General features: G+C 47.7%; 2 protein-coding genes across 2 annotated transcripts in view; one reads left to right on the top strand and one right to left on the bottom strand.

Moving 5' to 3' along the window:
• Window positions 1–27,887, bottom strand: part of LOC116969375 (zinc finger protein 615-like) — an 864,645-nt gene that overhangs the window by 171,438 nt on the left and 665,320 nt on the right. The gene's annotated exons all lie outside the window — the stretch shown is intronic.
• On the top strand, window positions 1,747–25,912 carry LOC116969370 (gastrula zinc finger protein XlCGF7.1-like). The gene is made up of 3 exons (XM_033016234.1): window positions 1,747–1,870; window positions 22,241–22,825; window positions 25,779–25,912. Exons 2-3 carry the CDS (start codon window positions 22,348–22,350, stop codon window positions 25,910–25,912), a joined length of 612 nt encoding a protein of 203 aa, XP_032872125.1. The 5' UTR covers window positions 1,747–1,870; window positions 22,241–22,347.

The following is a 27,887-nucleotide window of genomic DNA, read 5'->3' as shown; positions in this document are numbered from 1 at the left end:
AAGGTTTGGACACGCTAGAGGCAGGAAACATGTTCCCGATGTTGGGGGAATTCAGGACCAGGGGCCACAGTTTAAGAATAAGGGGTAAGCCAATTAGAACGGAGACGAGGAAACACTTTTTCTCACAGAGGGTTGTGAGTCTGTGGAATTTGCTGCCTCAGCGGGCGGTGGGGGCCGGTTCTCTGGATACTTTCTTTCAAGAGAGAGCTAGATGGGGCTCTTAACGATTGCAGTGTCAGGGGATATGGGGAGAAGGCAGGAACGGGGTACTGACTGTGGATGAAAAGCCATGATCATATTGAATGTCTCGAAGGGCCGAATGGCCTCCTCCTGCACCTATTGTCCATGTTTCTATGTAAAGCTTTTCACTCCACATCACCGTCTACATCTCTCCTGCGACTCTCAGTCTGAGGAAGGGTCTCGACCTCCAAACGTCGCCCATTCGTTCTCAGCTGTTGTCGGCCTCATTAAAGGGGGCAATGAGGAGGAGTATAGAGACATAATAAGTAACTTTGTGGAGTGGAGTGCACACAATAACCTCCATCTTAACACCAAAAAAACCAAGGAGATAGTTGTGGACTTCAGGAGGGGGAGGAGGAGGACTCAAGCAACACCAATCACCATTAAGGGCACTGAGGTGGAGGTGGTCGCCAACCACAGGCACCTTGGGGTGCAGCTTGACAGTGAGCTGAACTGGAAGTGTCATATGGAGGCGGTGTACAGGAAGGGACAAAGCCAACTGTATTTTTTAAGGAGGCTGAGGTCATTTAACATCTGCTAACCCCTACTGTGCAGTGTCTACCATTCAGTGGTGGCCAGTGCTCTGTTTTTTGCTGTGGCCTGTTGGGGAGATGGCGCCCGCATAGCGGACAAAAACAGACTGGACAAGCTAATCAGGAAGCCCGGCTCAGTGGTCGGGGCTGAGCAACGAACGGTCCAGCAGGTGGCAGAGGCCAGAACTCTGAACAAACTGGGTTCAATAATGACCAACCCCACTCACCCACTCCATGCCCTGAAGGTGATCAAGAGCAGCATCTTCAGTCAGAGGCTGATTGCACCAATGTGCAAAACTGAGAGACATAGGAAGTCCTGTTTACCAGCTGCTATAAGGTTATATAATGCGCATAAATAACTGCACTTTTTTTTTAATTAATTGTATTTTAACTTGTATTTTAACTTGTTAAGTATGGAAGCCATTTGAGGAAATGTGTGGTGTTATGTCTGTCTTGAAGCTGTCGTGGCACTGTAATTTCCTGTAAAGGATTATTAAAGGTATAATCTAATCCAATCTAATCTCCCCAGAGACGCTGCCCGTCCCGCTGAGTTGCTGCAGCATTTTGCAGCCTGGACCCCCCCCCCCCCCTTGAGGTTTGATCTCAGGTTTGGGAGGGGCGGTACCCAGTCCTTTGTGACGTCGGATGCGGGACCGGCCGCGCCGTGGCAACCGTCGCTAGGGCGGGATGGGCGGCTCCGATTGGCGGAGGGCGCCGTCAGTCCGCGGGGCGGGGCTACGGCTCGACCTATAGGACGCGCTCACCTCCGGGGGGCGGCGGGGACACGGATCAGACGCAACGAGGGGGCGGGACCTGTTCGTTTGTGAGGTCAGGGGCGGGATACGGGACCCCGCTCCCATTGGCCGCTGGCGCTGCCCGTCAGTGTGGGGGAGGGAGGGGGCGGGACCTGGCCGTTTGTGACGTCGGGGGCGGGGGGATACGGGACCCCGCTCCCATTGGCCGCTGGCGCTGCCCGTCAGTGTGGGGGAGGGACGGGGCGGGACCTGGTGGCCGGTCACGTGAGGCGGGGCCGCTGCGTCGTGGCGGGTCGACGGGGGGAGCCGTCCTGTCCTGTCCTGTCATCGCTGGGAGCTCAGGTGGGAACAGCCGCCGCCGCCGCTCGGCCCCGCGTCCTCTCCTCTCCCCCTCCTCCCTTCCCGAGGGCGGCCCAAGGCGTGCGGACGCCTTGTCATGATGCGGATGGATGTCATGTCAGATGTCTGGGCGCCCTCTGGTCCTCCGTCTGCAGCGCCCTCCTGGCGGCGGGAGGCCGCGGCGCAGCGTGATTGTTTCTCTGTCTGCAGCCACCCCAGTCTAATAGATACATAGACAATAGGTGCAGGAGGAGGTCATTCGGCCCATTCGAGCCAGCACCGACATTCAATATGATCATGGCTGATCATCCCCTATCAATAACCCGCGCCTGCGCCGCGCCGCCACCCACTAGTGTTTCCTGCCCCTTAGTGTTTTGCAGCTCTACCCATATCGATTCCACATCCTCCAAGCTAATGTCCTTCCTTTCCATTGCGTTAATCTCCTCTCTAACCAGTAACGCTACCCCACCTCCTTTTCCTTTCTCTCTATCCCTCCTGAATATGGAATATCCCTGGATGTTGAGCTCCCAGCCTTGGTCACCCTGGAGCCATGTCTCCGTGATCCCAACTATATCATAATGATTAATAGCTATTTGCACATTCAACTCATCCACCTTATTACGAATGCTCCTTGCATTGAGACACAAAGCCTTCGGGCTTGTTTTTACAACACTCTTACCCCTTATATACAATTATGTTGAAAAGTTGCCCTTTATGTGGGACCTTCCCAATCAATAACCCGCGCCTGCCTTCTCCCCATATCCCTTGATTACACTAGCCCCTAGAGCTCTATCTAACTCTCTCTTAAATCCACCCAGACTTGGCCTCCACTGCCCTCTGTGGCAGGGAATTCCATAAAACCACAACTCGCTGGGTGAAAATGTTTTTTCTCACCTCATTCTTGGGCGAGAAAATGTCCTTCCCTTTATTCTAAGTGTGTGGCCCCTGGTTCTGGACTCGCCCAACCTTGGGAACATTTTCCCTGCATCTAGTTTGTCCAGTCCTTTTATAATTTTATATGTTTCTATAAGATCCCCCCCCCCATCCTTCTAAACTCCAGTGAATACAAGCCTAGTCTTTTCAATCTTTCCTCATATGACCCCCGCCATCCCAGGGATCAATCTCGTGAACATACGCTGCCCTGCCTCAATCATAAGGATAACCTTCCTCAAATTAGGAGACCAAAACTGTACACAATACATAGAAACATAGAAAATATGTGCAGGAGTAGGCCATTTGGCCCTTCGAGCCATTCAATATGATCATGGCTGATCATCCAACTCCGTATCCTGTACCTGCCTTCTCAACGTACCCCCTTATCCCATTTAGCCACAAGGGCCACATCTAACTCCCTCTTAAATATAGCCAATGAACTGGCATCAGCTACCTTCTGTGGCAGAGAGTTCCCGAGCCTCACCACTCTCTGTGTGAAAAATGTTTTTCTCATCTCGGTCCTAAAGGATTTCCCCGTTATCCTTAAACTGTGACCCCTTGTCCAGGACTTCCCCAACATCGGGAACAATCTTCCTGCATCTAGCCTGTCCAAACCCCTAAGAATTTTGTAAGTTTCTATAAGATCCCCCCTCAATCTTCTAAATTCTAGCGAGTACAAGCCAAGTCTATCCAGTCTTTCTTCATATGAAAGTCCTGCCACCCCAGGAATCAGTCTGGTGAACCTTCTCTGAACTCCCTCTAAGGCAAGAATGGATTTGGAGACCAAAACTGTACACAATATTCCAGGGGTGGTCTCACCAATACCCTGTACAACTGCAGTAGAACCTCCCTGCTCCTATACTCAAATCCTTTTGCTATGAATGCTAACATACCATTCGCTTTTTTTCACTGCCTGCTGCACCTGCATGCCTACTTTCAATGACTGGTGTACCATGACACCCAGGTCTCGTTGCATCTCCCCTTTTCCTAATCGGCCACCATTTAGATAATAGTCTACTTTCCTGTTTTTGCCACCAAAGTGGACAACCTCACATTTATCCACATTATACTGCATCTGCCATGCATTTGCCCACTCACCCAGCCTATCCAAGTCACCTTGCAGCCTCCTAGCATCCTCCTCACAGCTAACACTGCCCCCAAGCTTCGTGTCATCCGCAAACTTGGAAATGTTACATTCAATTCCCTCGTGCAAATCATTAATATACATTGTAAAATAGCTGGGGTCCCAGCACTGAGCCTTGCGGTACCCCACTAGTCACTCCCTGCCAATCTGAAAAGGACCCGTTTACTCCTACTCTTTGCTTCCTGTTTGCTAGCCAGTTCTCTATCCACATCAATACTGAACCCCCAATACCGTGTGCTTTAAGTTTGTATACTAATCTCTTATGTGGGACCTTCTGAAAGTCCAGATATAACACATCCACTGGTTCTCCCTTATACACTCTACTAGTTACATCCTCGAAAAATTCTGTAAGATTCGTCAGACATGATTTACGTTTCGTAAATCCATGCTGACTTTGTCCAATGATTTCACCACTTTCCAAATGTGCTGCTATCCCATCTTTAATAATGTGAGGTTATCCACTTTGGTGGCAAAAACAGGAAAGTAGACTCTAGCAGTTTCCCCACTACCGATGTTAGACTAACCGGTCTGTAATTACCCATTTTCTCTCTCCCTCCCTTTTTTAAAAGTGGGGTTACATTAGCTACCTCAGGAACAACTCCAGAATCTAAAGAGTTTTGAAAAATTATCACTAATGCATCCACTATTTCTGGGGCTACTTCCTTAAGTACTCTGGGATGCAGCCGAACCGGCCCTGGGGATTTATCGGCCTTTAATCCATTCAATTTACCTAACACCACTTCCCGGCTAACCTGGATTTCACTCAGTTCCTCCATCTCATTTGACCCGCGTCCCCCTGCTATTTCCGGCAGATTATTTATGTCTTCCTTAGTGAAGACGGAACCAAAGTAGTTATTCAATTGGTCTGCCATGTTCTTGTTCCCCATGATCAATTCACCTGTTTCTGACGCAAAGGGACCTACATTTGTTTTAACTAATCTCTTTCTCTTCACATATCTATAAAAATGTTTGCAGTCAGTTTTTATGATTCCTGCCAGTTTTCTTTCATAATCTATTTTCCCTTTCCTAATTAAGCCCTTTGTCCTCTGCTGGACTCTGAATTTCCCCCAGTCCTCTGGTAGGCTGGTTTTTCTGGCTAATTTGTACGCTTCATCTTTTGTTTTGATACTATCCCTGATTTCCCTTGTTATCCACGGATGCACTACCTTCCCTGATTTATTATTTTGCCAAACTGGGATGAACAATTGTTGTAGTTCATCCATGCAGTCTTTAAATGCCTTCCATTGCATATCCACCGTCAACCCTTTAAGAATCAATTGCCAGTCAATCTTGGCCAATTCACATCTCATACCCTCAAAGTTACCTTTCCTTAAGTTCAGAACCCTTGTTTCTGAATTAATAATGTCACTCTCCATCCTAATGAAGAACTCAACCATATTATGGTCACTCTTGCCCAAGGGGCCACACACAACAAAACTGCTAACTAACCCTTCCTCATTACTCAATACCCAGTCTAGAATAGCCTGCTCTCTCGTTGGTTCCTCAACATGTTGGTTTAGAAAACTATCCCGCATACATTCCAAGAAATCCTCTTCCTCAGCACCCCAGCCAATTTGATTCACCCAATCTATATGTGGATTGAAGTCACCCATTCTAACTGTTTTTCCTTTGTTGCACGCATTTCTAATTTCCTGTTTGATGCCATCCCCAACTCCACTACTACTGTTTGGTGGCCTGTACACAACACCCACTAGTGTTTCCTGCCCCTTAGTGTTTTGCAGCTCTACCCATATCGATTCCACATCCTCCAAGCTAATGTCCTTCCTTTCCATTGCGTTAATCTCCTCTCTAACCAGTAACGCTACCCCACCTCCTTTTCCTTTCTGTCTATCCCTCCTGAATATGGAATATCCCTGGATGTTGAGCTCCCAGCCTTGGTCACCCTGGAGCCATGTCTCCGTGATCCCAACTATATCATAATCATTAATAGCTATTTGCACATTCAACTCATCCACCTTATTACGAATGCTCCTTGCATTGAGACACAAAGCCTTCGGGCTTGTTTTTACAATGCTCTTACCCCTTATATACAATTATGTTGAAAAGTTGCCCTTTATGTGGGACCTTCCCAATCAATAACCCGCGCCTGCCTTCTCCCCATATCCCTTGATTGCACTAGCCCCTAGAGCTCTATCTAACTCTCTCTTAAATCCACCCAGACTTGGCCTCCACTGCCCTCTGTGGCAGGGAATTCCACAAAACTACAACTCGCTGGGTGAAAATGTTTTTTCTCACCTCATTCTTGGGTGAGAAAATGTCCTTCCCTTTATTCTAAGTGTGTGGCCCCTGGTTCTGGACTCGCCCAACCTTGGGAACATTTTCCCTGCATCTAGTTTGTCCAGTCCTTTTATAATTTTATATGTTTCTATAAGATCCCCCCCCCCCCCCATCCTTCTAAACTCCAGTGAATACAAGCCTAGTCTTTTCAATCTTTCCTCATATGACCCCCGCCATCCCAGGGATCAATCTCGTGAACATACGCTGCCCTGCCTCAATCATAAGGATAACCTCCCTCAAATTAGGAGACCAAAACTGTACACAATACATAGAAACATAGAAAATATGTGCAGGAGTAGGCCATTCGGCCCTTCGAGCCTGCACCGCCATTCAATATGATCATGGCTGATCATCCAACTCAGTATCCTGTACCTGCCTTCTCAACGTACCCCCTTATCCCATTTAGCCACAAGGGCCACATCTAACTCCCTCTTAAATATAGCCAATGAACTGGCATCAACTACCTTCTGTGGCAGAGAGTTCCCGAGCCTCACCACTCTCTGTGTGAAAAATGTTTTTCTCATCTCGGTCCTAAAGGATTTCCCCGTTATCCTTAAACTGTGACCCCTTGTCCAGGACTTCCCCAACATCGGGAACAATCTTCCTGCATCTAGCCTGTCCAAACCTCTAAGAATTTTGTAAGTTTCTATAAGATCCCCCCTCAATCTTCTAAATTCTAGCGAGTACAAGCCAAGTCTATCCAGTCTTTCTTCATATGAAAGTCCTGCCACCCCAGGAATCAGTCTGGTGAACCTTCTCTGAACTCCCTCTAAGGCAAGAATGGATTTGGAGACCAAAACTGTACACAATATTCCAGGGGTGGTCTCACCAATACCCTGTACAACTGCAGTAGAACCTCCCTGCTCCTATACTCAAATCCTTTTGCTATGAATGCTAACATACCATTCGCTTTTTTCACTGCCTGCTGCACCTGCATGCCTACTTTCAATGACTGGTGTACCATGACACCCAGGTCTCATTGCATCTCCCCTTTTCCTAATCGGCCACCATTTAGATAAGAGTCTACTTTCCTGTTTTTGCCACCAAAGTGGATAACCTCACATTTATCCACATTATACTGCATCTGCCATGCATTTGCCCACTCACCCAGCCTATCCAAGTCACCTTGCAGCCTCCTAGCATCCTCCTCACAGCTAACACTGCCCCCCAGCTTCGTGTCATCCGCAAACTTGGAAATGTTGCATTCAATTCCCTCGTCCAAATCATTAATATACATTGTAAAATAGCTGGGGTCACAGCACTGAGCCTTGCGGTACCCCACTAGTCACTCCCTGCCATTCTGAAAAGCACCCGTTTACTCCTACTCTTTGCTTCCTGTTTGCTAGCCAGTTCTCTATCCACATCAATACTGAACCCCCAATACCGTGTGCTTTAGGTTTGTATACTAATCTCTTATGTGGGACCTTCTGAAAGTCCAGATATAACACATCCACTGGTTCTCCCTTATACACTCTACTAGTTACATCCTCGAAAAATTCTGTAAGATTCGTCAGACATGATTTACCTTTCGTAAATCCATGCTGACTTTGTCCAATGATTTCACCACTTTCCAAATGTGCTGCTATCCCATCTTTAATAATGTGAGGTTATCCACTTTGGTGGCAAAAACAGGAAAGTAGACTCTAGCAGTTTCCCCACTACCGATGTTAGACTAACCGGTCTGTAATTACCCGTTTTCTCTCTCCCTCCCTTTTTTTAAAGTGGGGTTACATTAGCTACCTCAGGAACAACTCCAGAATCTAAAGAGTTTTGAAAAATTATCACTAATGCATCCACTATTTCTGGGGCTACTTCCTTAAGTACTCTGGGATGCAGCCGAACCGGGCCTGGGATTTATCGGCCTTTAATCCATTCAATTTACCTAACACCACTTCCCGGCTAACCTGGATTTCACTCAGTTCCTCCATCTCATCTGTGGCAGAGAGTTCCCGAGCCTCACCACTCTCTGTGTGAAAAATGTTTTTCTCATCTCGGTCCTAAAGGATTTCCCCGTTATCCTTAAACTGTGACCCCTTGTCCAGGACTTCCCCAACATCGGGAACAATCTTCCTGCATCTAGCCTGTCCAAACCCCTAAGAATTTTGTAAGTTTCTATAAGATCCCCCCTCAATCTTCTAAATTCTAGCGAGTACAAGCCAAGTCTATCCAGTCTTTCTTCATATGAAAGTCCTGCCACCCCAGGAATCAGTCTGGTGAACCTTCTCTGAACTCCCTCTAAGGCAAGAATGGATTTGGAGACCAAAACTGTACACAATATTCCAGGGGTGGTCTCACCAATACCCTGTACAACTGCAGTAGAACCTCCCTGCTCCTATACTCAAATCCTTTTGCTATGAATGCTAACATACCATTCGCTTTTTTCACTGCCTGCTGCACCTGCATGCCTACTTTCAATGACTGGTGTACCATGACACCCAGGTCTCGTTGCATCTCCCCTTTTCCTAATCGGCCACCATTTAGATAATAGTCTACTTTCCTGTTTTTGCCACCAAAGTGGATAACCTCACATTTATCCACATTATACTGCATCTGCCATGCATTTGCCCACTCACCCAGCCTATCCAAGTCACCTTGCAGCCTCCTAGCATCCTCCTCACAGCTAACACTGCCCCCCAGCTTCGTGTCATCCGCAAACTTGGAAATGTTGCATTCAATTCCCTCGTCCAAATCATTAATATACATTGTAAAATAGCTGGGGTCACAGCACTGAGCCTTGCGGTACCCCACTAGTCACTCCCTGCCAATCTGAAAAGGACCCGTTTACTACTACTCTTAGCTTCCTGTTTGCTAGCCAGTTCTCTATCCACATCAATACTGAACCCCCAATACCGTGTGGTTTAAGTTTGTATACTAATCTCTTATGTGGGACCTTCGGAAAGTCCAGATATAACACATCCACTGGTTCTCCCTTATACACTCTACTAGTTACATCCTCGAAAAATTCTGTAAGATTCGTCAGACATGATTTACCTTTCGTAAATCCATGCTGACTTTGTTCAATGATTTCACCACTCCAAATGTGCTGCTATCCCATCTTTAATAATGTGAGGTTATCCACTTTGGTGGCAAAAACAGGAAAGTAGACTCTAGCAGTTTCCCCACTACCGATGTTAGACCGCTCAGTCCGCAATAACCAACCTGACCTCCCGGTGGCTCAGCACTTCAACTCCCCTTCCCATTCCCAATCCGACCTCTCTGTCCTGGGTCTCCTCCATTGCCAGAGTGAGCAACAGCGGAAATTGGAGGAACAGCACCTCATATTCCGTCTGGGGACCTTGCGTCCGGATGGCATTAACATTGAATTCTCCCAATTTTGCTAGTCCTTGCTGTCTCCTCCCCTTCCTCAACCCTCTAGCTGTCTCCTCGCACCCTCCCATCCGCCCGCCCTCGGGCTCCTCCTCCTCCCCTTTTCCTTCCTTCTCCCCCCCACCCATCAGTCTGAAGAAGGGTTTCGGCCCGAAACGTCGCCTGTTTCCTTCGCTCCATAGATGCTGCTGCACCCGCTGAGTTTCTCCAGCAATTTTGTGTACCTACCGATGTTAGACTAACCGGTCTGTAATTCCCCGTTTTCTCTCTCCCTCCCTTTTTTAAAAGTGGGGTTACATTAGCTACCTCAGGAACAACTCCAGAATCTAAAGAGTTTTGAAAAATTATCACTAATGCATCCACTATTTCTGGGGCTGCTTCCTTAAGTACTCTGGGATGCAGCCGAACCGGCCCTGGGGATTTATCGGCCTTTAATCCATTCAATTTACCTAACACCACTTCCAGGCTAACCTGGATTTCACTCAGTTCCTCCATCTCATTTGACCCGCGTCCCCCTGCTATTTCCGGCAGATTATTTATGTCTTCCTTAGTGAAGACGGAACCAAAGTAGTTGTTCAATTGGTCTGCCATGTTCTTGTTCCCCATGATCAATTCACCTGTTTCTGACGCAAAGGGACCTACATTTGTTTTAACTAATCTCTTTCTCTTCACATATCTATAAAAGTGTTTGCAGTCAGTTTTTATGATTCCTGCCAGTTTTCTTTCATAATCTATTTTCCCTTTCCTAATTAAGCCCTTTGTCCTCTGCTGGACTCTGAATTTCCCCCAGTCCTCTGGTAGGCTGGTTTTTCTGGCTAATTTGTACGCTTCATCTTTTGTTTTGATACTATCCCTGATTTCCCTTGTTATCCACGGATGCACTACCTTCCCTGATTTATTATTTTGCCAAACTGGGATGAACAATTGTTGTAGTTCATCCACGCAGTCTTTAAATGCCTTCCATTGCATATCCACCGTCAACCCTTTAAGAATCAATTGCCAGTCAATCTTGGCCAATTCACATCTCATACCCTCAAAGTTACCTTTCCTTAAGTTCAGAACCCTTGTTTCTGAATTAATAATGTCACTCTCCATCCTAATGAAGAACTCAACCATATTATGGTCACTCTTGCCCAAGGGGCCACACACAACAAAACTGCTAACTAACCCTTCCTCATTACTCAATACCCAGTTTAGAATAGCCTGCTCTCTCGTTGGTTCCTCAACATGTTGGTTTAGAAAACTATCCCGCATACATTCCAAGAAATCCTCTTCCTCAGCACCCCTGCCAATTTGATTCACCCAATCTATATGTGGATTGAAGTCACCCATTCTAACTGTTTTTCCTTTGTTGCACGCATTTCTAATTTCCTGTTTGATGCCATCCCCAACTCCACTACTACTGTTTGGTGGCCTGTACACAACACCCACTAGTGTTTCCTGCCCCTTAGTGTTTTGCAGCTCTACCCATATCGATTCCACATCCTCCAAGCTAATGTCCTTCCTTTCCATTGCGTTAATCTCCTCTCTAACCAGCAACGCTACCCCACCTCCTTTTCCTTTCTGTCTATCCCTCCTGAATATGGAATATCCCTGGATGTTGAGCTCCCAGCCTTGGTCACCCTGGAGCCATGTCTCCGTGATCCCAACTATATCATAATCATTAATAGCTATTTGCACATTCAACTCATCCACCTTATTACGAATGCTCCTTGCATTGAGACACAAAGCCTTCGGGCTTGTTTTTACAATGCTCTTACCCCTTATATACAATTATGTTGAAAGGTTGCCCTTTATGTGGGACCTTCCCAATCCACTATTTCTGGGGCTACTTCCTTAAGTACTCTGGGATGCAGCCGAACCGGCCCTGGGGAATTATCGGCCTTTAATCCATTCAATTTACCTAACACCACTTCCCGGCTAACCTGGATTTCACTCAGTTCCTCCATCTCATTTGACCCGCGTCCCCCTGCTATTTCCGGCAGATTATTTATGTCTTCCTTAGTGAAGACGGAACCAAAGTAGTTATTCAATTGGTCTGCCATGTTCTTGTTCCCCATGATCAATTCACCTGTTTCTGACGCAAAGGGACCTACATTTGTTTTAACTAATCTCTTTCTCTTCACATATCTATAAAAATGTTTGCAGTCAGTTTTTATGATTCCTGCCAGTTTTCTTTCATAATCTATTTTCCCTTTCCTAATTAAGCCCTTTGTCCTCTGCTGGACTCTGAATTTCCCCCAGTCCTCTGGTAGGCTGGATTTTCTGGCTAATTTGTACGCTTCATCTTTTGTTTTGATACTATCCCTGATTTCCCTTGTTATCCACGGATGCACTACCTTCCCTGATTTATTATTTTGCCAAACTGGGATTGTTGTAGTTCATCCACGCATTCTTTAAATGCCTTCCATTGCATATCCACCGTCAACCCTTTAAGAATCAATTGCCAGTCAATCTTGGCCAATTCACATCTCATACCCTCAAAGTTACCTTTCCTTAAGTTCAGAACCCTTGTTTCTGAATTAATAATGTCACTCTCCATCCTAATGAAGAACTCAACCATATTATGGTCACTCTTGCCCAAGGGGCCACACACAACAAAACTGCTAACTAACCCTTCCTCATTACTCAATACCCAGTCTAGAATAGCCTGCTCTCTCGTTGGTTCCTCAACATGTTGGTTTAGAAAACTATCCCGCATACATTCCAAGAAATCCTCTTCCTCAGCACCCCTGCCAATTTGATTCACCCAATCTATATGTGGATTGAAGTCACCCATTCTAACTGTTTTTCCTTTGTTGCACGCATTTCTAATTTCCTGTTTGATGCCATCCCCAACTCCACTACCACTGTTTGATGGCCTGTACACAACACCCACTAGTGTTTCCTGCCCCTTAGTGTTTTGCAGCTCTACCCATATCGATTCCACATCCTCCAAGCTAATGTCCTTCCTTTCCATTGCGTTAATCTCCTCTCTAACCAGTAACGCTACCCCACCTCCTTTTCCTTTCTGTCTATCCCTCCTGAATATGGAATATCCCTGGATGTTGAGCTCCCAGCCTTGGTCACCCTGGAGCCATGTCTCCGTGATCCCAACTATATCATAATCATTAATAGCTATTTGCACATTCAACTCATCCACCTTATTACGAATGCTCCTTGCATTGAGACACAAAGCCTTCGGGCTTGTTTTTACAATGCTCTTACCCCTTATATACAATTATGTTGAAAGGTTGCCCTTTATGTGGGACCTTCCCAATCAATAACCCGCGCCTGCCTTCTCCCCATATCCCTTGATTACACTAGCCCCTAGAGCTCTATCTAACTCTCTCTTAAATCCATCCAGACTTGGCCTCCACTGCCCTCTGGGGCAGGGAATTCCACAAAACTACAACTCGCTGGGTGAAAATGTTTTTTCTCACCTCATTCTTGGGTGAGAAAATGTCCTTCCCTTTATTCTAAGTGTGTGGCCCCTGGTTCTGGACTCGCCCAACCTTGGGAACATTTTCCCTGCATCTAGTTTGTCCAGTCCTTTTATAATTTTATATGTTTCTATAAGGATCCCCCCCCCCCCCTTCCTTCTAAACTCCAGTGAATACAAGCCTAGTCTTTTCAATCTTTCGGGCGTCATATGACCCCCGCCATCCCAGGGATCAATCTCGTGAACATACGCTGCCCTGCCTCAATCATAAGGATAACCTCCCTCAAATTAGGAGACCAAAACTGTACACAATACATAGAAACATAGAAAATATGTGCAGGAGTAGGCCATTCGGCCCTTCGAGCCTGCACCGCCATTCAATATGATCATGGCTGATCATCCAACTCAGTATCCTGTACCTGCCTTCTCAACGTACCCCCTTATCCCATTTAGCCACAAGGGCCACATCTAACTCCCTCTTAAATATAGCCAATGAACTGGCATCAACTACCTTCTGTGGCAGAGAGTTCCCGAGCCTCACCACTCTCTGTGTGAAAAATGTTTTTCTCATCTCGGTCCTAAAGGATTTCCCCGTTATCCTTAAACTGTGACCCCTTGTCCAGGACTTCCCCAACATCGGGAACAATCTTCCTGCATCTAGCCTGTCCAAACCCCTAAGAATTTTGTAAGTTTCTATAAGATCCCCCCTCAATCTTCTAAATTCTAGCGAGTACAAGCCAAGTCTATCCAGTCTTTCTTCATATGAAAGTCCTGCCACCCCAGGAATCAGTCTGGTGAACCTTCTCTGAACTCCCTCTAAGGCAAGAATGGATTTGGAGACCAAAACTGTACACAATATTCCAGGGGTGGTCTCACCAATACCCTGTACAACTGCAGTAGAACCTCCCTGCTCCTATACTCAAATCCTTTTGCTATGAATGCTAACATACCATTCGCTTTTTTCACTGCCTGCTGCACCTGCATGCCTACTTTCAATGACTGGTGTACCATGACACCCAGGTCTCGTTGCATCTCCCCTTTTCCTAATCGGCCACCATTTAGATAATAGTCTACGTTCCTGTTTTTGCCACCAAAGTGGATAACCTCACATTTATCCACATTATACTGCATCTGCCATGCATTTGCCCACTCACCCAGCCTATCCAAGTCACCTTGCAGCTTCCTAGCATCCTCCTCACAGCTAACACTGCCCCCCAGCTTCGTGTCATCCGCAAACTTGGAAATGTTGCATTCAATTCCATCGTCCAAATCATTAATATACATTGTAAAATAGCTGGGGTCACAGCACTGAGCCTTGCGGTACCCCACTAGTCACTCCCTGCCAATCTGAAAAGGACCCGTTTACTCCTACTCTTTGCTTCCTGTTTGCTAGCCAGTTCTCTATCCACATCAATACTGAACCCCCAATACCGTGTGCTTTAAGTTTGTATACTAATCTCTTATGTGGGACCTTCCGAAAGTCCAGATATAACACATCCCCTGGTTCTCCCTTATACACTCTACTAGTTACATCCTCGAAAAATTCTGTAAGATTCGTCAGACATGATTTACCTTTCGTAAATCCATGCTGACTTTGTTCAATGATTTCACCACTTTCCAAATGTGCTGCTATCCCATCTTTAATAATGTGAGGTTATCCACTTTGGTGGCAAAAACAGGAAAGTAGACTCTAGCAGTTTCCCCACTACCGATGTTAGACCGCTCAGTCCGCAATAACCAACCTGACCTCCCGGTGGCTCAGCACTTCAACTCCCCCTCCCATTCCCAATCCGACCTCTCTGTCCTGGGTCTCCTCCATTGCCAGAGTGAGCAACAGCGGAAATTGGAGGAACAGCACCTCATATTCCGTCTGGGGACCTTGCGTCCGGATGGCATTAACATTGAATTCTCCCAATTTTGCTAGTCCTTGCTGTCTCCTCCCCTTCCTCAACCCTCTAGCTGTCTCCTCCCACCCTCCCATCCGCCCGCCCTCGGGCTCCTCCTCCTCCCCTTTTCCTTCCTTCTCCCCCCCACCCATCAGTCTGAAGAAGGGTTTCGGCCCGAAACGTCACCTGTTTCCTTCGCTCCATAGATGCTGCTGCACCCGCTGAGTTTCTCCAGCAATTTTGTGTACCTACCGATGTTAGACTAACCGGTCTGTAATTCACCGTTTTCTCTCTCACTCCCTTTTTTAAAAGTGGGGTTACATTAGCTACCTCAGGAACAACTCCACAATCTAAAGAGTTTTGAAAAATTATCACTAATGCATCCACTATTTCTGGGGCTACTTCCTTAAGTACTCTGGGATGCAGCCGAACCGGCCCTGGGGATTTATCGGCCTTTAATCCATTCAATTTACCTAACACCACTTCCCGGCTAACCTGGATTTCACTCAGTTCCTCCATCTCATTTGACCCGCGTCCCCCTGCTATTTCCGGCAGATTATTTATGTCTTCCTTAGTGAAGACGGAACCAAAGTAGTTATTCAATTGGTCTGCCATGTTCTTGTTCCCCATGATCAATTCACCTGTTTCTGACGCAAAGGGACCTACATTTGTTTTAACTAATCTCTTTCTCTTCACATATCTATAAAAGTGTTTGCAGTCAGTTTTTATGATTCCTGCCAGTTTTCTTTCATAATCTATTTTCCCTTTCCTAATTAAGCCCTTTGTCCTCTGCTGGACTCTGAATTTCCCCCAGTCCTCTGGTAGGCTGGTTTTTCTGGCTAATTTGTACGCTTCATCTTTTGTTTTGATACCATCCCTGATTTCCCTTGTTATCCACGGATGCACTACCTTCCCTGATTTATTATTTTGCCAAACTGGGATGAACAATTGTTGTAGTTCATCCATGCAGTCTTTAAATGCCTTCCATTGCATATCCACCGTCAACCCTTTAAGAATCAATTGCCAGTCAATCTTGGCCAATTCACATCTCATACCCTCAAAGTTACCTTTCCTTAAGTTCAGAACCCTTGTTTCTGAATTAATAATGTCACTCTCCATCCTAATGAAGAACTCAACCATATTATGGTCACTCTTGCCCAAGGGGCCACACACAACAAAACTGCTAACTAACCCTTCCTCATTACTCAATACCCAGTCTAGAATAGCCTGCTCTCTCGTTGGTTCCTCAACATGTTGGTTTAGAAAACTATCCCGCATACATTCCAAGAAATCCTCTTCCTCAGCACCCCTGCCAATTTGATTCACCCAATCTATATGTGGATTGAAGTCACCCATTCTAACTGTTTTTCCTTTGTTGCACGCATTTCTAATTTCCTGTTTGATGCCATCCCCAACTCCACTACCACTGTTTGATGGCCTGTACACAACACCCACTAGTGTTTCCTGCCCCTTAGTGTTTTGCAGCTCTACCCATATCGATTCCACATCCTCCAAGCTAATGTCCTTCCTTTCCATTGCGTTAATCTCCTCTCTAACCAGTAACGCTACCCCACCTCCTTTTCCTTTCTGTCTATCCCTCCTGAATATGGAATATCCCTGGATGTTGAGCTCCCAGCCTTGGTCACCCTGGAGCCATGTCTCCGTGATCCCAACTATATCATAATCATTAATAGCTATTTGCACATTCAACTCATCCACCTTATTACGAATGCTCCTTGCATTGAGACACAAAGCCTTCGGGCTTGTTTTTACAATGCTCTTACCCCTTATATACAATTATGTTGAAAAGTTGCCCTTTATGTGGGACCTTCCCAATCAATAACCCGCGCCTGCCTTCTCCCCATATCCCTAGATTACACTAGCCCCTAGAGCTCTATCTAACTCTCTCTTAAATCCACCCAGACTTGACCTCCACTGCCCTCTGTGGCAGGGAATTCCACAAAACTACAACTCGTTGGGTGAAAATGTTTTTTCTCACCTCATTCTTGGGTGAGAAAATGTCCTTCCCTTTATTCTAAGTGTGTGGCCCCTGGTTCTGGACTCGCCCAACCTTGGGAACATTTTCCCTGCATCTAGTTTGTCCAGTCCTTTTATAATTTTATATGTTTCTATAAGATCCCCCCCTCCCCATCCTTCTAAACTCCAGTGAATACAAGCCTAGTCTTTTCAATCTTTCCTCATATGACCCCCGCCATCCCAGGGATCAATCTCGTGAACATACGCTGCCCTGCCTCAATCATAAGGATAACCTTCCTCAAATTAGGAGACCAAAACTGTACACAATACATAGAAACATAGAAAATATGTGCAGGAGTAGGCCATTCGGCCCTTCGAGCCATTCAATATGATCATGGCTGATCATCCAACTCAGTATCCTGTACCTGCCTTCTCAACGTACCCCCTTATCCCATTTAGCCACAAGGGCCACATCTAACTCCCTCTTAAATATAGCCAATGAACTGGCATCAGCTACCTTCTGTGGCAGAGAGTTCCCGAGCCTCACCACTCTCTGTGTGAAAAATGTTTTTCTCATCTCGGTCCTAAAGGATTTCCCCGTTATCCTTAAACTGTGACCCCTTGTCCAGGACTTCCCCAACATCGGGAACAATCTTCCTGCATCTAGCCTGTCCAAACCCCTAAGAATTTTGTAAGTTTCTATAAGATCCCCCCTCAATCTTCTAAATTCTAGCGAGAACAAGCCAAGTCTATCCAGTCTTTCTTCATATGAAAGTCCTGCCACCCCAGGAATCAGTCTGGTGAACCTTCTCTGAACTCCCTCTAAGGCAAGAATGGATTTGGAGACCAAAACTGTACACAATATTCCAGGGGTGGTCTCACCAATACCCTGTACAACTGCAGTAGAACCTCCCTGCTCCTATACTCAAATCCTTTTGCTATGAATGCTAACATACCATTCGCTTTTTTCACTGCCTGCTGCACCTGCATGCCTACTTTCAATGACTGGTGTACCATGACACCCAGGTCTCGTTGCATCTCCCCTTTTCCTAATCGGCCACCATTTAGATAATAGTCTACTTTCCTGTTTTTGCCACCAAAGTGGATAACCTCACATTTATCCACATTATACTGCATCTGCCATGCATTTGCCCACTCACCCAGCCTATCCAAGTCACCTTGCAGCCTCCTAGCATCCTCCTCACAGCTAACACTGCCCCCAAGCTTCGTGTCATCCGCAAACTTGGAAATGTTACATTCAATTCCCTCGTGCAAATCATTAATATACATTGTAAAATAGCTGGGGTCACAGCACTGAGCCTTGCGGTACCCCACTAGTCACTCCCTGCCAATCTGAAAAGGACCCGTTTACTCCTACTCTTAGCTTCCTGTTTGCTAGCCAGTTCTCTATCCACATCAATACTGAACCCCCAATACCGTGTGCTTTAAGTTTGTATACTAATCTCTTATGTGGGACCTTCCGAAAGTCCAGATATAACACATCCACTGGTTCTCCCTTATACACTCTACTAGTTACATCCTCGAAAAATTCTGTAAGATTCGTCAGACATGATTTACGTTTCGTAAATCCATGCTGACTTTGTCCAATGATTTCACCACTTTCCAAATGTGCTGCTATCCCATCTTTAATAATGTGAGGTTATCCACTTTGGTGGCAAAAACAGGAAAGTAGACTCTAGCAGTTTCCCCACTACCGATGTTAGACTAACCGGTCTATAATTACCCGTTTTCTCTCTCCCTCCCTTTTTTAAAAGTGGGGTTACATTAGCTACCTCAGGAACAACTCCAGAATCTAAAGAGTTTTGAAAAATTATCACTAATGCATCCACTATTTCTGGGGCTACTTCCTTAAGTACTCTGGGATGCAGCCGAACCGGCCCTGGGGAATTATCGGCCTTTAATCCATTCAATTTACCTAACACCACTTCCCGGCTAACCTGGATTTCACTCAGTTCCTCCATCTCATTTGACCCGCGTCCCCCTGCTATTTCCGGCAGATTATTTATGTCTTCCTTAGTGAAGACGGAACCAAAGTAGTTATTCAATTGGTCTGCCATGTTCTTGTTCCCCATGATCAATTCACCTGTTTCTGACGCAAAGGGACCCACATTTGTTTTAACTAATCTCTTTCTCTTCACATATCTATAAAAATGTTTGCAGTCAGTTTTTATGATTCCTGCCAGTTTTCTTTCATAATCTATTTTCCCTTTCCTAATTAAGCCCTTTGTCCTCTGCTGGACTCTGAATTTCCCCCAGTCCTCTGGTAGGCTGCTTTTTCTGGCTAATTTGTACGCTTCATCTTTTGTTTTGATACTATCCCTGATTTCCCTTGTTATCCACGGATGCACTACCTTCCCTGATTTATTATTTTGCCAAACTGGGATGAACAATTGTTGTAGTTCATCCATGTAGTCTTTAAATGCCTTCCATTGCATATCCACCGTCAACCCTTTAAGAATCAATTGCCAGTCAATCTTGGCCAATTCACGTCTCATACCCTGAAAGTTACCTTTCCTTAAGTTCAGAACCCTTGTTTCTGAATTAATAATGTCACTCTCCATCCTAATGAAGAACTCAACCATATTATGGTCACTCTTGCCCAAGGGGCCACACACAACAAAACCGCTAACTAACCCTTCCTCATTACTCAATACCCAGTCTAGAATAGCCTGCTCTCTCGTTGGTTCCTCAACATGTTGGTTTAGAAAACTATCCCGCATACATTCCAAGAAATCCTCTTCCTCAGCACCCCTGCCAATTTGATTCACCCAATCTATATGTGGATTGAAGTCACCCATTCTAACTGTTTTTCCTTTGTTGCACGCATTTCTAATTTCCTGTTTGATGCCATCCCCAACTCCACTACTACTGTTTGGTGGCCTGTACACAACACCCACTAGTGTTTCCTGCCCCTTAGTGTTTTGCAGCTCTACCCATATCGATTCCACATCCTCCAAGCTAATGTCCTTCCTTTCCATTGCGTTAATCTCCTCTCTAACCAGTAACGCTACCCCACCTCCTTTTCCTTTCTGTCTATCCCTCCTGAATATGGAATATCCCTGGATGTTGAGCTCCCAGCCTTGGTCACCCTGGAGCCATGTCTCCGTGATCCCAACTATAAATTTAAATTACATTTCTTTATTTATATAGCACATTTTTAGTCAACTTGCATTGACCCCAAAGTGCTTCACATAATTAGATCCACACACACAGGCAAAGGTGGGTGAAGTGTCTTGCCCAAGGACACACACAGGCAAAGGTGGGTGAAGTGTCTTGCCCAAGGACACAACGACAGTATGCACTCCAAGCGGGATTCGAACCAGCTACCTTCCGGTAGCCAGCCGAACACTTAGCCCATTGTGCCATCTGTCGTCCCATATATCATAATCATTAATAGCTATTTGCACATTCAACTCATCCACCTTATTACGAATGCTCCTTGCATTGAGACACAAAGCCTTCGGGCTTGTTTTTACAATGCTCTTACCCCTTATATACAATTATGTTGAAAAGTTGCCCTTTTTGATTTTTGCCCTGGATTTGTCTGCCTGCCACTTTTACTTTTCACCTTGCTACCTTCTACCCTCATTTTACACCCCACTGTCTCTCTGCGCCCAAATTTAACAACCCCACCACCTCTTATTCTCTGTTTATTATTTTTTTCTTCTTTCCCCCCTACATGTTGGGCCTGAATGCTTCCCTTCTCTGCCTCCTGCCTCACACACTGTCAACTAGCTTTCTCTATTTGAGTCCCTCCCCCAACCGTTCTAGTTTAATACTCCAGATGTGGTCTTACAACCCTATACAACTGCAGTAGAACATCTTTGATCCTCTACTGAAATCCTCTTGTTATGAAGGCCAACATTCCATTAGCTTTCTTCACTGCCTGCTGTACCTGCATGCCAACTTTTAGTGACCGGTGTACAAGGACACCAAGTCTCGCTGCACCTCCCCCTTACCTAGCCTAAACCCATTGAGATAATAATCTGCCCCCTTATTTTTGCCGCCAAAGTGGATAACCTCACATTTATCTATATTAAACTGCATCTGCCACGAATCTGCCCATTCACTCAACCTGGTTTAGAAGGATGAAAGATCTTATTGAAACATATAAGATTATTAAGAGATTGGATACGCTAGAGACATGAAACATGTTCCCGATGTTGTGAGAGTCCAGAACCAGGGGGCCACAGTTTAAGAATAAGGAGGAGGCCATATAGAGGAAATAAATGTTCACCCAGAGAGTTGTGAATCTGGAATTCTCAAAAGGCACCAGAGGACAATTCACTGGATGTTTTCAAGAAAGAGTTAGATTTAGCTGTTAGGGCTGACGGAATGAAGGGATACAGGAACGGGGTACTGATTGTGCATGATCAGTCGTGATCGTATTGAATGTCGGTGCTGGGTTGAAGGGCCGAATGGCCTACTCCTGCACCTATTGTCTATGTTTCTATGTCACTCCACATCACCATCTATATCTCTCCTGCCACTCTCAGTCTGAGGAAGGGTCTCAACCTCGAAACATCGGCTATTCCTTCTCTCCAGAGATGCTTCCCGTCCCGCTGAGTTACTGCTTTTTTTAATCTGCCCCCCCCCCCCCCTTGAGGTTTTATCTCAGGTTTGCAACCTCTGCAGCTGCTGTGATTGTTTCCCCTCCACCCCCCCCCCCCCACCCCCACCACTACGTGGTGTAGGAGCTGCGGGGGCGGGGCCGCCCGCGCATTGGTAACTGTTGCTAGGGTGGGATGGGCGAAAACATTTGGCGGAGGGCGGTGTCTGTCTGAGGGGCGTGTCTACGGCTCGACCTATAGGATGTGGTCACCTGCAGCGGGGGCGGTGTTGCGGCTCTGATTGGTCTATGCAAGGAGTAGGCGCTACCTGATCCTTGGTGATGTCGGGGCCGGGGCCACTGGCTCTACTCGTCGTAGAGGGCGGGACTCTCCCATTGGCCACTGGCGCTGCCCGTCAGTGGGTTCTTCTTCCCATGGTGCATGCCGCCGCCCCCATGTGACTCAGCGCCAATTATCGGATTGGGGGTGACATCAGGGTGCCGGTTGTGCGCGGCGTGCGTGTGGCAGGCATCACGTTGCAGGGCGGGGGTATGCCACGGCGCAGGGCGGCTGGCTGGTGGACGTGCAGGCGGGCGGCTCAATGCGGTGCCTGGATGCTCGATGCTCCAGGTCAGTGCGGGCACCCCCCCCTTCCCCACTTGCCTCCTCACCACCTCCCCTCTCCCCCTCCCCTCCTTCCCTCACTTCTCCCACTCTCACCCCCTCCCCCCTCCTCCCTACAAGCACTAGTAATGTTCACGCGTTAATAATGTCCTATTTGCCAGCTTGTTGACCATTTGTGTTCCCCTCTTGCAGGGTTTAGGAGGCGGGGAAGTGAGCGGCCATTGAGGGCGGCCAGGGTGCGGGTTAGCACCCTCCCACCCCCCCCCCCCCCATCTGCTCGTTGTGCGGGCTGAGCTTCGATGGAGGACCACATGACGGGGCACAATAAGGAGAAGCTTTATGAGTGCGATGTATGTGGCAAGGCCTGGCAGCACCCGAGCCGGCTGGAGGCCCACCGGCGGGTGCACACGGGAGAACGCCCCTTCGACTGCTCGGAGTGTGGCAAGAACTTCGCCTGCTACGGTACCCTGAGGCGGCACAAACGCGTCCACTCTGGCGAAAGGCCATTCGGCTGTTCCATCTGCGGCAAGAGTTTCAAGACAGCGCAGGTCCTGAAGGCCCATCGGCAGGTGCACACAGGCGAGAAGCCCTATGGTTGCTCCACTTGCGGCATGAGATTTGCCCGGTTGTCAGGGCTATGGCAGCACCGGCGGGTGCACAGCAGTGAGCGGCCCTTCACCTGCTCTAACTGCGGCAAAGGCTTCACATCGTTGCCAGAACTGAAGGTGCACAGGCGTGTGCACACCGGGGAGCGGCCCTACACCTGCAGCGACTGCGGCAAATGCTTCACACGTTCCAACAGCCTGCTGGAGCACCGGCACACCCACACCGGCGAGCGCCCCTTCACCTGCGCCCAGTGCGGCAAGGGCTTCACCCGCTCCAACAACCTGCTGTCCCACCAGCGGGTGCACGACTGCGAACGCCCCATCCCCAACCCAGTGTGTGGAGAGCGCTTTGCCATGGACTCCCACGCCCTGTCTCACCAGCGCGTGCACACCAGTGGCCAGCCCTACGACTGCCCGTACTGCGGTGAGGCGTTTGACAGCTCACGGGAGTTGCAGCAGCACTGGCGGACCCATGCCAGCGAGCGGCTGATCCCACTGCGGCAAGCGTTTCAAGAACGCACGGTGACTGCAGGAGCACCAGTGGATACACATCAGAGAGAGACCCTTTGTGTGCGCTGAGTGTGGCAAGGGTTTCGCCCGCAAGTCCAGCCCTTGGCAGCACTGCCATACAAGTCAAGTCAAGACAGTTTATTGTCTCGTGTCCCAGATAGGACAATGAAATTCTTGCTTGCCGCAGCATAACAGAATATTTTAGGCATAAATACAGATCAGATCATTGTGACCATATACCATAGAATATATATAGACACACATAAATAAACAGATAAAGTGCAATAGACTGTTATAGTTCATAGTTTGTTTGAAGTTGTGTTTAATAGTCTGATGACTGTGGGGAAGCAGCTGTTCCTGAACCTGGATGTTGCAGATTTCAGGCTCCTGTACCTACCTGAAGGCAGCGGAGAGATGAGTGTGTGGCCGGGATGGTGTGGGTCCTTGATGATGCTGCCAGCCTTTTTGAGGCAACGCCTGCGATAGATCCCCACGATGGTAGGGAGGTCAGAGCCGATGATGGACTGGGCAGTGGCCACAACTTTTTGCAGCCTTTTCCGATCCTGGACGCTCAGGTTGCCGAACCAAGCCACGATGCAACCGGTCAGCATGTTCTCCACTGTGCACCTGTAGAAGTTCTAGAGAGTCCTCCTTGACATACCGACTCACCATAATCTTTTCAGGAAGTAGAGGCGCTGATGTGCTTTCTTTATGATTGTATCAGTGTTCTGGGACCAGGAGAGATCTTCGGAAATATGTACGCCCAGGAATTTGAAGTTCTTGACCCTATCCACCATCGACTTTGTTGATATTAATGGGATTGTGGTTCCCCATCCTACCCCTTCCGAAGTCCACAATTAGTTCCTTGGTTTTGCTGGTGTAGAGAGCCAGGTTATTGTGCTGGCACCACTTGGTCAATCGGTCGATCTCACTTCTATACTCTGACTCGTCCCCATCAGTGATACGTCCCACAACAGTGGTGTCGTTGGCGAACTTGATGATGGAGTTCGCACTATGTCCGGCTACGCAGTCATGAGTATAGAGTGAGTACAGCAGGGGGCTGAGCACGCAGCCTTGAGGTGCTCCGGCGCTGATTGTTATTGAGGCTTCCACCAATACGGACAGACTGCGGTCTGTGAATGAGGAAGTCGAGGATCCAATTGCAGAGGGATGCGCAGAGATCCAGATCTGAGAGCTTGGTAACCAGCTTGGAGGGGATGATGGTATTAAATGCCGAGCGGTAGTCAGTGATTAACAGCCTGACATATGAGTTTTTGTTGTCCAAGTGGTCCAGAGCGGGGTGGAGAGCCAGTGAGATCGTATCCACCATTGATCTGTGGCGATAAGTGAATTGCAGTGGGTCAAGGTTTTTGTCGAGGTAGGAGTTGATTTGCGCCATGATCAGCCTCAAAGCACGTTATCACCACAGACGTTAGTGCCACTGGTCGATAGTCACCTTGCTCTTCTTGGACACCGGTATTATTGATGCCCTTTTTAATACACACAACAGTGAGCTTCCCCTGCCCATCCTGTGGTAAGTGCTTCACCCACCTTGACCATCTGCAGGAGTAACGGCGAGTCCACACTGGCCAGTGCCCCTTCACCTGCCCGCTGTGGCAAGACCTTTGCCCACTCCTTCAGACTGCTGGCACACCGCCACGTGGATAGGCAATGTTTAGGTAGACACAAAATGCTGGACGAAATTGATAACATTTCGGGTCAAGACTTCAGTCTCGACCCGAAACGTCACCCACTCCTTCTCTCCAGAGTGGCTGCCTGATCCACTGAGTTACTCCAGCACTCTGTGAAACGTCACTTATCCATGTTTTCCACAGATGCAGCCTGACCCGCTGAGTTACTGCAGCACTTTGAGTAAGAGTGCTAGAGTTATACAGTGTGGATGCAGGCCCTTCGGCCCAACTTGCCCACACCGACCAAGATATGCTGGCTACATGAGTCCCACCTACCTGTGTTTGGTCCATATCCCTCCAAACTAGTCCTGTCCATGTATTTGTCTAACTGTTTCTTGTACGTTAGGATAGTCCCAGCTTCAACTACCGCCTCCGGCAGCTTGTTCAATACACCCACCATCCTGTGTGAAAAAGTTACCCCTCAGATTCCTATTAAATCTTTTCCCCTTTACCTTGAACCCATGTCCTCTGGTCCTCCATTCCCCCACACTGGGCAAGAGATTCAGTGCATCTAACAAAATTGTGTTCGATGCAAGATTCCAGCATCTGCAGTTTCTTGTGTCTCTCACCTATATCCACCTATCACTTCTGAAGAAGGGTCTCAACGTGAAACATCACCCGTTCCTTCACTCTAGAGATGATGCCTGTCCCGCTGAGTTACTCCAGCATTTTGTGTCCACCTATCACTTTCCAGGCTTCGGCAGACCCCATCTCTCTTTTCCAGCTTCCTCCCCCCACCCTCTCTAATCAATCTTAAGAAGGGTTCTGACTCAAAACGTCGTCTGTCCATTCCCAGTCCTGGGGGCATGGGGGAAGGGGGTGGGGGGGTAGGTTGTTGAGGGGGGAGAGGTGGAATGGGGGTGAGGGAATGGGGAGGCGGTTGCAGCAGACGCACTTCGCATGCTGCTCACACCGCACCTTCAGCTTTCGGCCTCACGCATCAGCTGCTGACCCCACTCGGAGGCTCTCTGCCCGCATGTTGCTCACGGGCTCAGCCCGGCCTCCGGGAATTTATTCTCCGTGGGTTCCGAAAGGGGCGATACCTTCATGATGACTAACAGGTGAGAAGACCAATCTGCTGATCTCATGATTTTTTTTAAACAATCACAACTTTTCTAATACTTCACCGATCAGAACAAACCTTGTTGCGCTTGGAGCGGAGAACGGTGAGTAAGGTGGCAAAAACATTCTAGCGATGTAGATTACCATTTTTGCACAATTTTTTAAAAACCGGAAGTGGACAAGATGAGAGTTTTAGTAATAGTATAGATAAATCAATATAGATATAGAGGAAAGCTTATCAAGTTTATTGTCAAATGTATAAATTACAGTACAGTGATATTTGACTTCCCATACAGCAATACTAAGTAAAAAGCAATGACACATAGCCACATAAAATAAAATTTCACTTGTATTCACTGGAGTTTAGAAGGATGAGGGGGTTTCTTATAGAAACATAAAATTACTAGACCAAGTGCAGACCCGTTGGGTCTGTTCCCCCAACGTGCAGTTGTGGGGGGGGGGGGGGGGGGGGGGGGGGGGAGGCGGCATGCAGCGTCACACACACTAACTACTCCCGCACCCACGCTAATTAACCCCCTTGATATTATATTAATATTACTTTGCTCCTTTTACCCCATAACCACCCTATCTACTGACGCATAGCCCCCAACTTGCAGTCACATCTAGAGAGGGGGGGGCGGGGGTAGAGAGTGAGGGCAGAGAGAGAAGGGGCAGAGACAGAGACACAGAGAGAGGGGCAAGAGGGAGAGGGGAGTGGAGAGGAGAAGAGGGAGGGTGGGTGAGGGGGAAAGGTGGGGGAGGAGAGGGGGTGAGGTGGGGAAGAGGGGGTGGGTGGAGGGAAGAGGGTAGGGGGTGTGGAGGGGAGGGGGTTTAGGGGAGGGGGAGAGGGTGTGCTGAAGGTGGGGAGCCGGGAGGGAGGGTGGAGGGAAGGGGTTAGGGGTGTGTGGAGTGGAGGGGGGTTTAGGGGAGGGACGGTGGGGGAGCGGATGGCGGGGAGGTGGGGGAGAAAAAGAGGGGGGGAGAGGAGAGGGGGGAGAGAGGAGGGGGAGAGGAGAGGAGAGGGGGGGAGAGGAGAGGGGGGGAGAGGAGAGGGGGGAGGGGAGGAGAGGGGGGGAGAGGGAGAGGAGATATGGGGAGAGGGGAGAGAGTGGACCATATTTTCATTTTCAAACCACATTAAGGGTACTCACAGCTGTGTAGACATTTGTTCAGTGTCATTCAGAGCTCAGTGACCTCCATCTTGAAGAGACTGAGTGAGGCACACCACTTCCTGGTTTTATAGTCCCTCCCCCTCCCTCCGGCAGGGGCAGCAGAGAGAATGGTGACATTTTTTAAACATTAATTTCTCTCTGATTTTTCATCGATGGGAAAAATACTCAGGTCCAGGAAGGCAGACGTGGGCTCTGATCGAGGTGGCCAAAAATGACAGCCGTAGGTGGCGGCGTTCTCTCGGAAATCGCAGCACAGTAGGCCAAAAGCGGTCAGTTCAGACTTTTAGTAATATAGATAAAAGGACTGGTCAAGCTAGATGCAAGAAAAATGTTCGCAATGTTGGGCAAGTCCAGAACCAGGGGCCACAGTCTTAGAATAAATGGGAGCCCATTTAAGACTGAGGTGAGAAAAAACTTTTTCACCCTGCAGAGTTGTGAATTTGTGGAATTCCCTGCCACAGAGGGCAGTGGAGGCCAAATCACTGGATGGATGTAAGCGAGCATTAGATAGAGCTCTATGGGGCTAGTGGAATCAAGGGATATGGGGAGAAGGCTTCACTATGTTACAGTCCACAGGCCCCGAGGTTGGAGCTCCTCAAGGACGATCCTCGGCAAAGGAGAAAAATCGCTTCTCCGTCGAGGTAAGTAACTGAATAAAAGTTTCCCCAATTCACCCCCACCCCCTCCCAATCCCCACATAAAACAAACCTAGAAACTCTACAACATACTTTTGAAACATACTTAACAAATTAAAAACAGACGGTAAAGACTGTTGGCGAGGCAGCCAGTGCTGGTGGAG

This window comes from Amblyraja radiata, unplaced genomic scaffold, assembly GCF_010909765.2.
Source record: "Amblyraja radiata isolate CabotCenter1 unplaced genomic scaffold, sAmbRad1.1.pri S31, whole genome shotgun sequence".
NCBI classification, from domain to species: Eukaryota; Metazoa; Chordata; class Chondrichthyes; order Rajiformes; family Rajidae; genus Amblyraja; species Amblyraja radiata.
This window is presented reverse-complemented; position numbering and strand designations above follow the sequence as displayed.